This window comes from Panthera leo, chromosome A2, assembly GCF_018350215.1.
Source record: "Panthera leo isolate Ple1 chromosome A2, P.leo_Ple1_pat1.1, whole genome shotgun sequence".
In the NCBI taxonomy this organism is placed as follows: Eukaryota; Metazoa; Chordata; class Mammalia; order Carnivora; family Felidae; genus Panthera; species Panthera leo.
Window position 1 is genome coordinate 113,082,538 of NC_056680.1, and position 17,880 is coordinate 113,100,417.

Genomic DNA, 17,880 nt, shown 5'->3' on the forward strand with positions numbered 1-17,880 from the left:
CATTGTGCTCAAGCCCGGCTCACTTGGTCTCTCCTCCAACCTTCAGTCACAGGATACTTCTAGTATATGGCACAGGGTGACTAAACGAGTCTCCTCCCCATGATTCAAAAGGCCCAGAGAGGTTGATCACCCAGGGTCCCACGTGTGGAAAAACACAGAAAATTAGACGCCTGCTTCAAACTGTGGAGATTTTAGGAGTACAAAAGAGCAGTGAGACGGACGTGTGAATTCTAGCTCTTCTACTTCCTAAACCACATAACCGGAGTCGTGGTCTATATTCATCTGCTAAATGGGGACAGCGATTTACCCCATGACTGCTGTGAAAGAGGTAAGAGCACAGACTCTGGGCCAGACTGCCTAGGTTCAAGCGGATACATACTAACCATACTATTATCTCACTTCAAGGAGGGAACTGAGGGCCTGGGAGGTTATATACTCGACTTCATAAATTTACATGACTTAGTAACAACTGCAAGTCGACTGTGTTAGGAAAACACCTTAGACGACAGCCAGGCACACAGTGACACACACCTGTCCCCTGGCCTCGCCTGAGGTAAGCCATGCTGCTGGAGGAAAGCCACACAGCTGCACCTGACAGACCATAACGGTAGGAAAGCAAGGCTTGGACCCTGGAAAACCCAGTCATCTCTTCTGCCCTACTGGTCAGCTTGCTCTCTTTCCAGAAGGAAACCCTTTTTTTTCCTCTGGAGTGTCAAGGGGTAGACTGAGCTCTGCAGCTACAGGTCCCCGATCATAAAGGGTCCTGAGAGCCCCATCCATCTCAGCTTGCCTCTCTTTGCCGGTCCAATTCACAAGTGCGCACACCGTTCCTACCGGGTCCAGCAGTGCAGATCTCACGTCCTCCCCGTAGCGATTCCGCAGGCACGGCCCACAGAACTGTCCTCGGACCCCACCGCAGCCCTGGTTCCGACACACCGTCTTGGTGTCGATGGTCTTCTGCCTGCACTGATGGCAAGTGTTGCCCTGAGGGAGGAAGGCGGTGGGTGGGTGAACGAGGGACTTACAGGGCAAAGCGCGCAAGCCCACATGCTGTCTACGTATGTTCAATAGGGCGTGAAGAGGCCGAGCCTCTCACCCCGCAGCGAGCAGCACCAATTCTCTGGTCCAAACCACAGGGAAACCTATTAGAGTAAGTAAGAGCAGGGCACCTAGAAGAAATGAGATGGTCAGAGAGGCCAGCAGAAAGACAGGAGAGGAAGAGCCCACAGAGGGTGACAGGGGCCCAAGTGGCCCTGAGCCCACGGCAGCCACATTTGGCTCCGGCCCAGCTTCCGGTGATCTGGAGCTTTTCAGTATAAAATTTCCCGGTGTTAAAATGTTGGCAATTACATTAAAAACATTTTAATATTGCCTTAATGGGACACTGCCTCATTTAAAAAATGATGCATAACACCACAAAGCCTCCCTCCAAATCACTGTTTAAAAGAAATTTTAACTCATTTCCTACCAACCACAGATATTCTGTCAAACTTTCATTACTATGGTTCTGTTAATCAAAAAGCACACACACAAACACAGTATTTTTTTTTTTTCTATGTTTAAAATAAACACCGGGGGGGGCGGGGGGGCCCGCCTGGGTGGCTCAGTCGGTTGAGCGTCCGACTTCGGCTCAGGTCATGATCTCATGGCTCCTGAGTTCGGGCCCCGTGTCAGGCTCTGTGCTGACAGCTCAGAGCCTGGAACCTGCTTCGGATTCTGGGTCTCCCTCTCTCTCTCTCTCTGCCCCTCCCCCGCTCACACTCTGTCTCTCTCTCAAAAATAAATAAACATTAAGAAAATTTTTTTTTAAATAAACACCAGGGATACCTGGGTGGCTCAGTCAGTTAAGCATCTGACTTCTGCTCAGGTCATCATCTCACAGTTTGTGAGCTCAAAGCCCCACATCAGGCTCTGTGCTGCCAGCTCAGAGCATGGAACCTGCTTCAGATTCTGCTTGCACTCTCTCTCAAAAATGTTAAAAAAATTTTCTTTAAATAAACACCATATAAATATTTAAAATGTTAACTATTATCAATATGCTCTTCCAAACTATATGCCTGCCTCCCCACAACTCATGTGCATCCCCCAGAGAGACCTCTCCTGAGGAGAATTCCCGCAGGAAGCCAACTCCCTCCACCCAGTTACAGTTGGTCCTCCCAGTCACAAGGGAGGCGGCCTGAGGGTCTAAGCCCAGATGCAGTTTAAAAACAATGCAGGATTTCTAATACCAGTTCCTTGGACTCCCAGTTAGAATCACAATCGTGCAAATTATTCATCATACAGAATTTACCAGAACTTTATCGTAGATTTTATCTCGAACGGTGATGGCAACATTTTCTAAGTCCTCTTCAGTGATATCCTCCACCGGCCGAAAGGAAGATACACGGTGACGCCGTCTATACCCCTGGCATTTCCCCTGCAAGATGAGCCAAAGCAGAACCTGGTGTGAGATGTTCTGATTAAAAAACATGCATAAAAATTTCACACTCTCAGAGCTCCAATACCATAAATGTTAACTGTGTCCCTCTCCGATTTCCCTGGAATCATCTACTGAGCTGCCACCACAGACACAGTGCCAAACCTCCTGCACGGCAAGGTGGTCCAACAACAAAGGAGCAGCTCAGGTTTTACCTGATCAACAATAGTCACCAGCCGTGAACCCTGTAAGGACAGAGACAAGAACCACGACGGATGGCCAAACCTGCCAACGGGAAGGGTTGTTTCTCGCTCCAGCTCAAAAGCACTTAAAATGCCCCCTTCCTAAAACTCAAAAGGCTAGGAGGAATCACTGCCCTTTCCCACGGCCAAAACCCGAGGGCCACCTGGCACCACTGACAGGCCTTTCGTGCCCCCCGTGAAGATGAAGTAGAGGGTCCTAACCCTGGAGCAGCTCCTCTGCTCTACTCAGGTCAAGGCCTTTCTCCAGCCTACAGCCTAGATGGGGGTGGGGGTTCTTCTCAGAATGTGGTCCCGGGAACACCAGCTCCACCTGGGAACCTGGTAGAAATGCCCATGCTCAACTGCTGCATACTTATTGCTTAGACAGACAATATTATGTTTATGGTGCTGAGAAAATACCCCGCTAATTGTCTTCCTTCTCCTGAAACTGTAAAACTCTTCTGCAAATTTGGCAGCGGAGACAGTGAAGTTCTCCAGGGCAAATTTCTCGGGAGGCCGCGCGCTCCGGGTGGGGTTAGTGCGTCTTGTGATCTGTCCCTCGGAGAAAGCCCGCCTCACTGTTCTCTTCTTCTGAAAGCAAGAGCACAGACATTTGCAACCGGGTGCTTTCTTGAATAAAAGCCATCTGGCAACAGATTATGTTCATCAGTATTGGAGTAAGTAATTATAAAGGAGTTCTACTTACAGAGGCTGAGTTTGGGGTTCGTACTGGGAAGAAATCCGGCATTGAGTTCAGTTCTGCCAATAACTGAGCCAGCTGAAGTTCAGAACAAAAGAAAGGACCTTACATCAATATTGCCATGCCGAGTTTGTCTAACGCCTTATCCCAAGTCTTCAGTTTTGCCAACAGTAAAAACTTGACTAAAGTAGTTCATGTGGGATCTTAACAGTTGTTGTATTTTTTAACCTCATATGTAAACACGTTTTTTAAAGTTTATTTTGACACAGAGAGAGAGACTGCGTGGAGGAAGGGCAGAGAGAGAATCCCAAGTAGGCTCTGAGCTGTTAGCACAGAGACCGACACAGGGCTCAACCCCACAAACCATGAAATCATAACCTGAGCCAAAATCAAGAGTCAGGTGCTTAACTGAGCCACCCAGACACCACAAGATTTTTATTTAATGTTTATTTTGAGAGAGAGAAGGCATATGCAAGCGAGGGGGGGAGGGGCAGAGAGACAAAGGGAGAGAGACTATCTCAAGGAGGCTCAGCACTGTCAGTGCACAGCCCGACGCAGGACTTGATCCTAGGAACAGTGAGATCATGACCTGAGCCGAAATCAGGAGTCGGATCCTCAACCGACTGAGCCACCCAGGCACGCCAAGATTTTTATCTAATGAGATGCTGATAGCATCCACAGAAATAAAATCTATGCCCATTCCTTATATACGAAAGCGTGACATGAAGAAGTGGTCCTTGGAATGATGAGACCAGGTATATGAGGCTGGAATCCTGACATGGCCACTAATTCGCAGTGTGACCCTAGAACAGATCACTGTGCACACCTAAAGCAAGTGTCATCGTGTTCAAAACAAAAGCCTCAACTAGATCGTTCTGACAGTTGTTTAGAGCTCCAAGAAAACTGTTTAATTTCTCGTAAGAATAACTTAATGGAAATATTCCCAAATAAACACCTAAGAATACCAAGTAACAGGCGACAGTATTCTAGTCAATTAGGATTCTTATTTATACGAATGTTTAGGCATCATTAAAAAGTCATGAACATTTATTTTAAAGATGCAGAGAGATGCAGTGCTAAAAATTTCCCTTAGCTAATAAGTATAAACAGGTCTTAGGATAAATTTCTCCCACAAATATGATTTATGTAACTTTTTTTAATTAAAAAAAAATTTTTTAAGTGTATTTACTACTTTTGAGAGAGAGAGACAACAGACAGAGCACGAGCAGGGGAGGGGCAGAGAGAGAGGGAAACACAGAATCTGAAGCAGGCTCCAGCCTCTGAGCTATCACCACAGAGCCCACTGCGGGGCTCAAACCTATGAACCGTGAGATCATGACCTGAGCCGAAGTTGGACTTAACTGACTGAGCCACCCAGGTGCCCCTAGGCTTTCTATTTTCTTAAATAACTTATTAGATGTATAAGACTGCAAACAAAGCATCATTATATTATGCTTTTTAAAAAGAAATTATTACAAATATACCAAAATGCTAAAGTGATTGAGTGGCAGACTTTTATTAATTCTGTATATGCAAAATTACGAAGCAAACAACAGTTACTGACCAAATACAGAAAAACCAAATACACATAACCAAGATTTTACCTTGTATCATTATTCATTCTACTGAAGACTTAACTGGTAACGTGACTCAAAACCGTTCAGTGTGTTTTAATACCTAGGCCTCTTTCATTCTCTCATATGATGTCTTGAAAACCCAGTGGGTCATCAAAGAAGAAAGATTCCTGTTGAAAGCCCCCACCTAAATTGCACCTTGCAACTCTCAAAGTGTGCTTCTCTTTTTATCTTTAGTTTCTTTGTGCTGGGAACTGGCCTCTCCTGTCCAATACCACTACATATCTAGAACTTAACTTCCTAATGGTCAACTGTAAGCAGCATTAGTTCAATGGCACCAGGAACCAGGGCTAAAAATGGTCCTGGGAGTCTCTGTTCCCAAACCAGAGCTCACCGGGTAGTAACTGGTTGGCCTTCAGGAACAGAGAAAGGACACATAAGAACCAGAGCACATGTCCTGACAGAAGCCCAGACGACAGCAGCTATGAGGGCAGCTCCGTGAGCCTCCGTGGTCGCTAAGCAGGGCTCAGTGCCAGCTCCTAGACCACCCGCTGCCAGGCCTTACCATGGCTTTGTTCTCCTTGATGTTCATGGTCCTTTTCAGCAGCGCATCAGAGCTCTCCTGGCCCTCATCCCTGGAGTCATCCTCAGATTCAGACACCGAATCTTCCCTTTCCTTCCCCTGTCTGCAGCTTCTCTTTCTTCCAAGAATTGCTTTTTTATTGTCCTGTAAGCGTTTGCTAGGAAATAGTGGCTCAGAAGAACTGTCATCAGATTTTTTTGCCAGTTTCTTGGTGGGGAATTGAAAGGCTACTCGAAGACCAATACTGCTTCTCCTCGGCCTGCTTCTCCTGGGTGGAGCCTTTTCTTCTTCATCCTCTTCTTCACTCGCTGAAGACACCTTACCAGCATCGCTCAAATCTGACTCCACAAGCTGACAAAATGAAAGGGCAAAGACGATGTTTTGTGACTGACCTTCAAAAGCACATCGTTTAAAAACACTCTGCCATTAGAGAAAAAATGAGTAGAAGAAAGCCTCCCCTCCCTATTAATTAGTTCCCTCTGGTCCATTAAGTGCTCAGGTGGTCTGTTGATGACTATGGTCCCAGGGCAGGCTCTCCACCACTGCCTGGGGACCCGGCCACATCCACCAGCAGACTGTTCCCTTCCCAGCACGAGCTGGAAGCCATGCTCTCACGGACGGGGCTCCTCCACTGTGGAACATCTGGAAGCCAAGTAGTATGAGGCAAAGCCAAAGAAAAGGCTATGTATGGCCTAAGAGTTATCCTCACACAGATGGAGTGCTAAGGGAAAACATACTGACGATTCTGCCCTGAACAGCAGGAACAGGACAGCTGACTTCACCTCAGCGAGGTGACCGAGGAGCAAGCAGATGACTGGCCACTGGGGTTGGTGAGGGAGTCTCATCCCCAAGACATGATGGGCCCTTACGCCAAGGGACGTCCCCTCCCCTTTTCTGCAACCAGTAGAGCCATAGGGTGAAATAGAGGCAGACCCTCTGTGGCTTTGCTGGGAAACACCCGTTCCATCAGCTCAAGAAACTCTTGCCCCAAATTTTTGGATTCCGCTTGGAATAGGCTTCTGGCATGAACACGAAATTGAGATTGACACATGAGAGCACAGTAAGAACAGAAGGCAATGGCCGGTGACATTACCCAGGAGACGGTGGGTGACACCTCAAATATAAGGGGGCCCTTAGCAATGGCAAAGATGGGCTCGAATATCAAGACCCAGGCCACCTGCTGGGGATCTTTCCTTTACCACGTGCTGGAAAAGTTTAGTCTGAGAGCCTCTGTCAGGGACTGCACAACAGGCCAATGTGAGGAGAGCAGGGAACCACAGCATGATGGGCCTGGGACTGAGGGAAATGACTCTGCTTCCTCCTCAGTGATCAGCCCCCACGTTCTAGCTGTACTACTCAAATTAGAAATAAGGCAGAGGAAGGAAAGAAAACTGCAGGTAACTTCCAAATCTTGGTGTTTTGTATCAATCCACAACAAACCAAGTAGAGAAATGAGACTATGGTTAACTGGTTTTTTTTGTTGTTTTTTTTTTTTTAAGTATCCTGAACTTTCTACATCAGTAGCTTTGGAATTTGAAACACTGGGATTGAAGGAATCTAGTTTTAGGAAGACATTGTTGGGAGAACTTCAGAGCAAGGTGGTCTCAGATTGGCTTTATCTTCTTCATCATCTAACTAGTATCTCTTTACTAAGGATAAGGACTCTCTATAAGGGACTAAAGTGGACAAGAGCAAACTGGAAACACCAGTGGAGACTCACACCACAGGACAAGAACACAGCTGTGGTTGCTGCACATACGGCTGTAAGACCACCCAACAAACACCCTGGCTAGTAATATCCTATTATCGGAAAAGATGGTCTCACCAGTCTCCACTACAGTGGGCAGGAGGTTGGGGAGGGAGGCAATAATGTTTGCTTGCCCACTGAATTTTATTTTTAAATGTTTATCTTGAAAGAGATAGAGCGAGCACGAGCAGGGAAGGGGAGAGGCGGGGGGAGGGGTGGGGGGAGAATTCCAAGCAGATTCCACACTGTCAGTGCAGAGCCCAACATGGGGCTTGACCTCGTGACAGACAGATCATGACCGAGCCAAAATCAAAGAGTCCTACGTGTACCCGACGGAGCAACCCAGGTGACTCTGCTCACTGAAATCTAAAATAAAATTTGCAGGGGCACTTGGGCGGCTCTGTCAGTTACATGTCTGACTCCTGATTGTGGCTCGGGTCATGATCTCATGGTTTGTGGGTTTGGGCCCCGCATTGGGCCCTGCGCTGACAGTGTGGAGCCTGCTTGGGTTTCTCTCTCTCTCTCTCTCTCTCTCTCTCTCTCAAAGTAAACATTTTTTAAAAAGTAAAAAATAAATAAGTAAATAAAATAAAACCTGCAGGTGGACCTCCCCTAAGCTATGAGTTAACATCAGTCAACAGAACATGTCACGATCCATACCCCAAATATATGGCCAGTGAAAAGAAAAAAGACTTCTGGGGTAGTTCACTTCCCCATGCTGGGAACACAAATTCTTTCAATAACCTGACATCGCTTAACTAAAAAATCAGAAGGAAAACAAGTCACTAAGAGTACGGGATACCCATTAGGGTTTGGAAAGATCTTAGTGTCTTGCTGGCCAGAACACATCAACTGCCTTACCAGCAGCTTCCGTTTTGAAGGCCAAAGGAGGGCTTGGGGACTAGGCTGGCAGAGCTCTGTGTTGCTCTTCCTGGTGACGGGGTTGGGGGATCAACATCAAACAAGCCAGCCTACCATTAGGGCTTTCAGGCCTTAAGATCCCCCCAGGAAAAGGTGAGCGGCAGAGCAAACCAATAGTTACAGCTTATTTAAATTTCTACACAAGTTCCACACCAGATTCTGCTGCTTAGGAGCTTCTGAACATCAAGAGGCTTTACCTCTATCCTTTATCTTCATACCCAAGAAGGAAATGGTGTAATGATTTTGGGGGAGAAAGGTATGCTCTTTTTCAGTTAATGCAAAACATTTTTATGTCTGAAAAAAACCCAAAGGTTTTAAGTTTCGCTTTTTGTTTAAAATTTTTTAATGTTTGTTTATTTTTAGAGAGTGTGTATGTGTTTGTGTGTATGTGTGAGAGAGAGCGAGCGAGCTCAAGCAGGGATGGGGGAGGGGCAGAGAGAAAGGGAGATACAGAATCCCAACTATCAGCACAGAGCCCCCACACAGGGCTCGAACTCACAGACTGTGAGATCATGACCTGAGCTGAAGTCGGACGCTTAACCAGCTGAGCCACCCAGGTACCCCCCAAAGGTTGTTCTTTAAAGGTACCTTGAGATTCAAATACTAGTTGGCAATAAACTGGCCAAAAATATGGAGTAAAGGAAAAATCAACAAGTCTCTTGAAGGTCAAGTGCTAAGAGATTTCCCTCAGGAATCTGACAAGCCCAGGTCTTCTTTATCATTTAAAGAGCACATCAGCATCCAAATCAAGAACGCGCAAGTAAAGCTCTAAGTTTGTGCCACAGCTAAATTTTTGCCACATCAACTCCAAACCTAAGAACATGACTCCGCACACAACAAGAAATGACTTTAAGGAAATTGCTACCCCCAGACAGACTGTCCTCTTTTCAGAGAAAAGATATTCAAGAAAGTCTGAAATAAATTCTTTTGGAAGGGCAATAAGGGAAACTGAGGTAAGTCTCCCCAAACTCCAAAGGTATCAAAGAAAGACAACTGGATTTTCTCTCAGAGAATAATGGATTGGTGGACTGGGGATTAGCCTTGGAATACCAACTTTTGTATTTTATTAACTGACTTTTAAGATAAACATGTGGGGGGGGGGGGTGGTGCCTGGGTGGTGCAGTCGCTTAAGAGTCGGTTAAGCAGCCGACTCTTGATCTCAGCTCATTATCTCAGTTTGTGAGTTCAAGCCCCACCTTGTGCTCTGTGTTGATGGTGTGGAGCCTGCTTGGGATTCTGTCTCTCCTCTGTGCCCCTCCCCCACATGTGTGCTCACTCTTGTGTGCGTGCTCACACCGTCTCTCTCTCTCCAAATAAGTAAACTTAAAAAAAAAAATTAAGATAAACATGTAAAGAGAAGTCGTTCATTTGCCAAGTGACTTCTTACAAGTGAAAATACAATTCAGAAACAAGACTGAAAAATATTACAACCCACACTCCCTCGTGTTGATAATTATTACCATTACTTCTGGGTTACTGTTTACATTCAGATCATTCTGTGTAAATCCTTCAAATTCTTCCGTTTCTGAGTCAGTGTCCTCTATAAAAATTCTTCTTAGCTCTTCCGTGAAGTATTTAGAATGGAAACGCACATCCTGCTAAATTAAAAACACACATATGTCATAAAGGAAAAAGAACAGAGGTTACCAGGGGGGCTTGGGGACAATGAGGAGTTGTTTAACGGGTAGAGTTTCTGTTTGAGATGATGAGAACATTCTGGATAACAGTTGACAAACGCACAACACTGTGCATGTACTTAATGGCACTTAGCATCTTGCGGGCAAAAAACTGGGCACTTGCCTGCACTTAAAAAATGGTGAAATGGTAAATTTCACATTATGTATGTTACCACAATAACAAAACACACATATACATACACATTTGCTACAGCTTACGAAAACGGAATAATCTGAAACAGTTGAACAACTTGAAACAATAAACAGCATTATTTCAAAAAGTCAGAATGGCCAGGGGCTCCGTCAGCTTCTTGTGTGACTGAGGAGCGCTGATAGAATTCCGTTTCTCCCGCCAGGGCTGCCCATCGGGAAGGTCTGCTCACACAGAGCCAAACACACACGGGAAGGAGCCATGAGGAGAAGGCCTGGCTCCCTCCCACATGCTGGCCTTCCTTCCTAGCAGCCATCCACATCCACGTCCTCCGAGTTGGTGAGCATGCCTCCCTTCCAGAGAAGGCAAGTTTCTCTGCAGGAAGGGGCCAGCGCCTTTCACGCCCCTTCCCCCCTACGGCTTTGCTCCATCACCACCCACCGGAAGGGGTGATGGGAGTGTCAACCCCCCCAACCCCCAGGAGAGCCCCTCCTGCAGGAGACACGAGGCCGGCAACCTCCAAGAGGTAGCAAGTGACTAGACAGAAAGATGCTCTAAGACTTTTAAAAAGGAAAGACATTTTCCAATGACTCTTTCAGTCTTTAGAACCCACAAAAGGAAAAATACTCTCTAGCTCTCTAAATGGAAAAATAGCTCTCTAAATGGCTATCTTGAAAGAAAAGAGGGAAAAGACAGACCTGCAGTGCAGAAAGGAGACCCACAAACCAGCCTCCTCCAAGCTGGCAACCAGGGCTGAAGTCCGTGTCCCCAGTTGCCTCTGACGTCTCTTCCTCCCACACCCGATATAGCAATGACCCCTCATCACACCACATTTAGTTGGGAGAATCTTGATCTCCCCCCACTGCCTCTCTCTGACTTTAATTATACACTTCTTCAGATCAGATAATCTCTGGAGAAAAATAGATATAATAGATGAGTGGAAAAATTTACAGGGGGAAAGAGAAAGAAATGCCTATATCCAGAATTTTTTTAAGCTTAAATGTCTCCTATGAATTATTACGGGTAATTGGAGTGAGTGTGCTTGGAGCTAAATTACTTTGTTCCTTTGTTGATAGCTATGGTGCAGCTGCTTGAAAAAAAAAAAATACAAACACAAAAGGGAAGTTTCTTTAAAGTGAAATTCAAATTGTGTTTAAAGAAGACCAAAGTCAACATTGCTACATACTGTGTGCAAGTTCATGCAGCTTCTCTCGGCTGGTTACCATGGATCGGGAAAGTGTGGGCTCAGGGTGGTGAAGCAACAGGCCTGGGTTTATTATCAAAAAGAATGGTGCCTAGCTGGCTCCAAGGAAACCCACCGTGAACCTGCCACCTCCAAGGATAGACAATATCCTGCTCACAGAGCCCTGAGCTGGGCTCTGCAGGCTGTGTTAGGGCAATGGGGTCTATGTGTACATTTATCATACACCCACAGTCCCTGCCTAGGGCCCAGAGAGAACAGGTCACATCCTAGAACAGCAAGTTTCAACCGTCTGGTCCTCTGGCTCTCTTTAGCCTTTGAGCTGGCCTCAGAGGGAAGTGGTCGGCCTGAGAGAAATCAATACCTTTGGTGATGAGTTCTAACAGAGAAAAACAACTTAGCCACAGTCCTAAACCAAGGCCTCTGCTTTTCTTCTCCTTATTCCACAAGATGTTAAAAAAACCCTGTTTTTTAAGGGGAGTCTGTATGAAGTAAAATATCCACTCCACATTCTGGCTGCAATCCTGGTTACAACCCTCACACAGCTCTTGGTTCTGCAGCATGTGATCCTTTACAATCAATACCAGGCGGTATGTTCTGCACCTTGGTCACCTGTGTTTATGTACCATGATCAGGGACGTAACAAAGTAACAGATGAGAAGAGGATCTAACAGAGTGCTTACATTTTTTATCTTGAAGCTCATGGGACACGAAGAAACAGACTGGAAAACGACAGGGGCCTGAACCAGTTAGACCAGCATCCCACCTCAATTCTAGCCAATGGGCGCTCATTCACCAACGGGGGCTGGACCCAGAGAACATGAGGGAAGGGACAACACAAGTACGCAGTCCAAGCCAGGAAAGCTGGAAAGCATCGTTCAAACATTGCAGAGGTTACAATTTAGTGCGGGAGTGAGACAGATCCACAAGTAACCATGGTGAGGACCAGAGTTGTAAGGAAGATGCAACATGGCACACAGAAAGAAAGAAAACCCAGTAAAACTTCAGGAAGCAGCAGCATCTAGACTGGATCTGAACCGAGGTAGAGTCTAGAAAGCAGAGGACACACAAGCAGAAGGCACAGCATGGACCAGCGTGTACAAAGGGCAGACCAGTGCACGATGAGGGCGTCCACGCAGTTTTGTGTCTACGGCACCACGGAGGGGCAGGGAGAGGGAAGAGGCTGAGAGGTGATGCTCCCAGGTTTGAAACACCCCAGCTCAGACATTTTTCAGATGTGGGCGCTCAGACAAGTCACTTCACTGCCCTGAGCTTCAGTTTCATCCCCTGTGAGATAGGGATAACAACAACACCCACACTGTCCCAGGGAGGTACGTGAATTAAATGCAATCTGTATGAAAAGCACACGGTCACGGGCCACCTAAGGCACACTGGCGACAGACTCGGCAGGGGTGGGCAGGACGGACAGGATGGGCAGGCTTGACGGCACAAAAGTAGCAGCAGTCACAGTATCAAAAGCAGCTGTTGTGGCTTTTTTGTTTTAAATTTTGAGTGGAGCGGACACAGAAGGTTACATTTACCTCTAGGTGTACAATATTATACATCATGCTAGGCTCACAAGTGTAGCTACCATCTGTCAACATACAACTCCATTACAGTGTCACTGACTGTATTCCCTAAGCTGTGCCTTTTACTGCCCTGACTTATTAGCTCCAAAACTGGAAGCCTAGTTCTCCTTCTCCCCTTCACCCATTTTGCCCATCTCCCCAGTTCCCTCCTTGCTGACAACTTTGTTCTCTGTATTTATAGGTCTGATTTTGCTTTTTAATTTTTAGATGCCACCTGAGTGAAGTCATATGGTATCTGTCTTTCTCAGTCTGACTTATCTCACTTAGCATGATACACTCTAGGTCCATCCATGTTGTTGCAAAAGGCAACTATCTCATCCTTTTTACGGCTGCATAATATTCCATCATATACATTTTCAGCATCTTCTTTATCCATTCTTCTTCTGATGGACACTTAGGCTGCTTCCCTATCTCATCATCAGGAAAATGCAAATCAAAACCACAATGAGGTGTCACCATACACCTCTCAGAATGGCTAACACAAAAAGACAAGAACTCAACTGTTGGTGAGGATGTGGAACCCTCATGCGCTGTTGCTAGGAACGCAAACTGTTGTGGCCACTGTGGAAAAACAGTATGGAGGTTCCTAAAAAAATTAAAAATAGAAATACCATATGATCCACTAATTCCACTACTGGATATTTACCCAAAGAAAATAAAAATGCTAATTTGAAAGCCTTATGTTTACTGCAGCATTATTTACTGTAGCCAAGATATGGAAGCTGCTTTGTTTCTTAATGCCTACAGCACTGCTGGGCTCTAGGCAAAGCCCATCACCCACACCCTGCACTGCTCAGAATGCTCCTCCTGGTGGATCTACAGGCTCCCCCCTCCCCCACTGCCTGACTGTGTTCAGATGGAGAGACTACTGGCTTCTGAATAAGGCCATGATCATGACCAGAGCTCAGTTCTGTAACTGAAGTAAAGGCTATGAGGACCCTGGGAGCCGAAGGGAGGAGAAAAGGGAAGGGATGAAGGACAGCAACATGGCAGAAGATTCAGAGACTCCTGCAAGGGAGCTGGGGAGATGGGAGAGGAGAAGGAGGGGTCAAGAACACCAAAGATAAGGATAGGAATGAGGAAGACAAAGGGACAACCAGGGAAGGGAAAATGGTGAGTGTGAGATCTCCCTTGATCAAGGCTAGTTCAACTGGCACTCAGGTTACATGTGGGGCTGGAGAGAAGGCAAGTCATTGAGAACTTGGAGGTAATGGCTGAAAGCAGACCAACCCCTAGGTCACGAAAAGGAAGGGTCTAGACACAAAATCCTGAAGAACATCCACATATGGGGACAGGAAATAGAGATGACCACAAAGAATGAATGATGTGAGAGAGAGGAAGAAATCTGGGGAGTGGAAGCAGGTGGCTGGTGGGTCAAATGCTACGGAGACATCAAGGAAAGTGAGGACCACAGACACCAGGGAGGCTAATGAACCCGAGAAAGACCAGCTCCCACAGAGGCCACAACACACACAGGCAGCCGAGTGATGAAGCAGGCACTGCCCCTGTGTAATTAACTGCTTCTCCTCCTGTACTTGCCCAGTTGAAGCAAGGCAGGTTTAATTTACAGCCTTTTAAGACAGGCTATGGTCCAGGGAGGATGAGGAATTTTGAGAGCCACAATGAACTCCGAAGTAAGTGCCACAGAAGGCTAGCTATTTTGACTGGCCATGCTGCTGCTAAGGCACAATATAAACCTCCAGGAATCTAACTCTCAGAGAAATGTAACTTGTGTCTGCCAGAGATCTAAGTAATTAAAGAAAGAATAACGTTCTCCCCAGCACATCCAGGAGTGAGGTGCCGGAAGAGCCACGCCGCAGGAGCACAGAAACACAAATGTCTCATGGTAACCACATGTTCCTGAACTGCAGTGTGGACTATCGCTACGTGGACCCAGCCCTCTCCTGCCAGTCATGTGGGAGCACTCAGAATACAGCCTCAACACAGGCTGAAGCCCCGAGGTTGCAAAGAAAATGGCTCAGATGTGAGGCCCCTTTTATTAAAAAAAAAAAAAAAAATTACTGTACACAGAAAGGACTTAAACAGTATAAGTGATGTAGGAATGCTCACCGGTTCTTGAAATATGAAGGCATAATGCTTCAAAAATACTCAACCATCAACTGCTATCACCAATCTCAGACCACACTCAAAAGAATACCCAAACCAAGATCCAGGCTTCCAGAAGGCCACACCTGTCAGAAAAGGAAGCATCCGTACCTGTTTCCCTGGCTCCAGAGAGTCAAAACTATCACAGCTCTCCTCTGATGAGAAGGTTTCCATGGGAACATCATCTTGGAAACCGACAAACTCTTCATCATCACTGGGGGCGTTAAAGATGTCAGCCACTTCTTTAGGGATCTGTTTTGGATTCAAAAAAGAAGAAGGATAAAACCAGCGGCTGGGTTCACTTAGGGAAATTTTCTAGAGAGGAGTAGGAATTAGCATCTCCTAACTCTATCAATCTGCCATCGTTGCCCAGAAGACCCTAGTAACCCTGAGCAAAATGTGCTTCAGTTGATACCTCAAGGCAACAAAAGAAGAGGGGGAACAGAGAACAAAACTGTTCTTTTTCAAATTCTAGAGATCTATCCCATCTTACAGAGAATGTCAAGGCCACAGCTAGATAGATGCCGTTTTTGACCTCTTCACAAAAAAAATAAGGAAATCATCATTGGTTTCTGAGAAACCACAATCTATTTGTCTCCTACACTGGATCTGTCTTTAAATGTCATCCATGTAAAAAACATTACGTAAGATAATTACTAAGCTCCTCTTTTCTTCATTTCCACCTATAGCTCTTTAATTTTTCTGTTCCTTTTGTCATCTGCTGATTCAGATGTGAAAATTCACACAACAAAGTAAGCAGATTTACTCCTTTTCTATATTCTCAATCAAGTACTTCTAGAATTAATCCCAAGAGAATTTAAACTGTATTATGGGCAATTATCCCAAGAAAGAAGGTTGTCAGCACACTTGATCTAACAAGTATGTATTTGCTGAGAGTTCCTGTTCGTATGTTGACTGCCTATTTGTTCCCAACTCGTGATTTTGAAAAAGTTCAAAGCCACAGGAAGGTGAAGGAACAGTACAAACATCCGTATATTCTTCACGTGGAGCCCCATTTGCTTGTTTTCTCTTTCAACAAACATTAGGTGGAACCATAGGCATTAGCTAGTATTTCACTGTTTGTGACCTAGAAAAACAACCATTTCGCATGAGCCAACTCAATCCATGCATATTCAAAGTAAGTTGCAGAAAACATACTAATTCACCCTAAAATACTTTAGCACACATCTCCCGAGCATAAAAACATTCTCCTACACAGCCCCAAAACTACAATCACACCTAAATGATATTAATTCCATAATATCATTTACTACAAGTTCATATTTAAATATCTACAACTGTCGCCAAAATGTCTTTAGTAATTTTGGGGGGACAAAGGGGATCCATTCAACCAGATATCATGCATTGTCTTTGTTTTTTTAGGACACTGTTTTTCATTGCTTTTCATAACACTGACATTATTTAAATAGCCTAGGACGACTGCCTTGTAGAATGTCATACATCCTGAGCTTATGTGATTGATTCCTGATATATTTAAGGTAAATACTGTTGACAATTCTACACAGATGCAATGCATAAAGAGGCACAAAAATATCAGGTTATCCCCTAATAATCAGTGTTTTTTTAAACATAATTATAAAAATTTCCCAACACATTCTTAAGTAGGTAGAATGGTATAAGGAATACACACATGGACTCCCTAGCAATTATTTGCTCATGGCTCAATTTGATTCATCTGTAGCTCTACTCAAATGCCCTCCTTCCAAATCATTTTGAAGCAACTGCAGACATAGTATCATTTCACCCAGTATCATGGGGCAAATACAGTCTGTGTTCTAGGTTCTGTTAACTTATTTTTGTAACTCACAGTTCATTTGTATCATGATTTGAATAGGGTCCAAATACACATCAGTAGGTCGCTTAATACTTTTCGCAGGTGTCCTTTTTTTCCTTTCGGTAACTTAGTTTTGAACAAACTGGGTCATCTGATCGTGGAGTTTGCAAGAGTCTGGAAGGCTGAAGTTTTTGTCTGTTTGTTTGTTGCAGCTGCAAGATGATATTTACCAGACTCCCCTGTCCCTGTGGATTTCCTGTGATTTGGTAGTTGAAGTTATAAGCTCAGCAGATTCAAGTTCACTTCTTTCTGGGAAGATGATGACTATTTTGTAGGCATTGCTGCTGCTTTATTCAGAAAGCACAGCACGTCTGGCTGTCTGTTTTTTTAGTGGTGATGCTCTCTGATCAACAAGTGGGGGTAGGACGTGCCAGATTTCTCCTTAGCAAAAATACCTCTTCCCCTTTTTACTTAGTGAGAAATAAGTAGGGTGATAGTTGACATTCTGTGGATATCCTTCCCCTGATAACAATTCACTCAGTAGTTTCAGCAACCATTGATAAGTCTTACCTGAATCAATTACTACACACTAGGGGTTGCAAAATGGTCATTTTCAAATTTGATTCATCCTAAGATCTGGAACACAATATTCTGTTTCTTCCTGTCTCCCCCTCTTTCCCCTTCTCTCCCTCCCATGTAGATTCATGGAATTTTTTTTTCTTTTTAATTTTTTTTTTCAACGTTTTTAATTTATTTTTGGGACAGAGAGAGACAGAGCATGAACGGGGGAGGGGCAGAGAGAGAGGGAGACACAGAATCGGAAACAGGCTCCAGGCTCCGAGCCATCAGCCCAGAGCCTGACGCGGGGCTCGAACTCACGGACTGCGAGATCGTGACCTGGCTGAAGTCGGACGCTTAACCGACTGCGCCACCCAGGCGCCCCTCATGGAATTTTTTTTTATTCAACGTGTTATATAATCCATTACTGTCACCATTATTTCTGATGCTCAAATTGTCCTAAATTTGGCCACTGGGGGAGCTCCTTCAAGAGAGTTTCTATGTCCTTCTGACACAACCCTAATAGTCTGTGGGCACCTCTTTCCTTTGAGGCACAACTGGGCCAAGTGAGCCTTATACTTTCCCTGCCCAGACCTCGGATCAGCCATTTCTCCAAGGTGC

General features: G+C 45.3%; 1 protein-coding gene across 6 annotated transcripts in view; it reads right to left on the reverse strand.

Annotated features, from left to right (window-relative positions):
• Positions 1-17,880, reverse strand: part of CDCA7L (cell division cycle associated 7 like) — a 38,940-nt gene that overhangs the window by 1,846 nt on the left and 19,214 nt on the right. For 2 of the 6 annotated variants that reach the window (XM_042919910.1, XM_042919903.1), the window contains exons 2-8: positions 15,018-15,158; positions 9,644-9,781; positions 5,498-5,866; positions 3,365-3,436; positions 3,079-3,249; positions 2,291-2,416; positions 826-984 (exon numbers count right to left, since the gene is read on the reverse strand). In XM_042919910.1, the coding sequence (XP_042775844.1) occupies positions 826-984; positions 2,291-2,416; positions 3,079-3,249; positions 3,365-3,436; positions 5,498-5,866; positions 9,644-9,781; positions 15,018-15,158 (1,176 nt within the window). Of the gene's footprint in view, positions 1-825; positions 985-2,290; positions 2,417-3,078; positions 3,250-3,364; positions 3,437-5,497; positions 5,867-9,643; positions 9,782-15,017; positions 15,159-17,880 lie in introns of those variants that run through there. The other 4 variants (XM_042919878.1, XM_042919893.1, XM_042919871.1 and 1 more) reach the window with 4 other exon arrangements.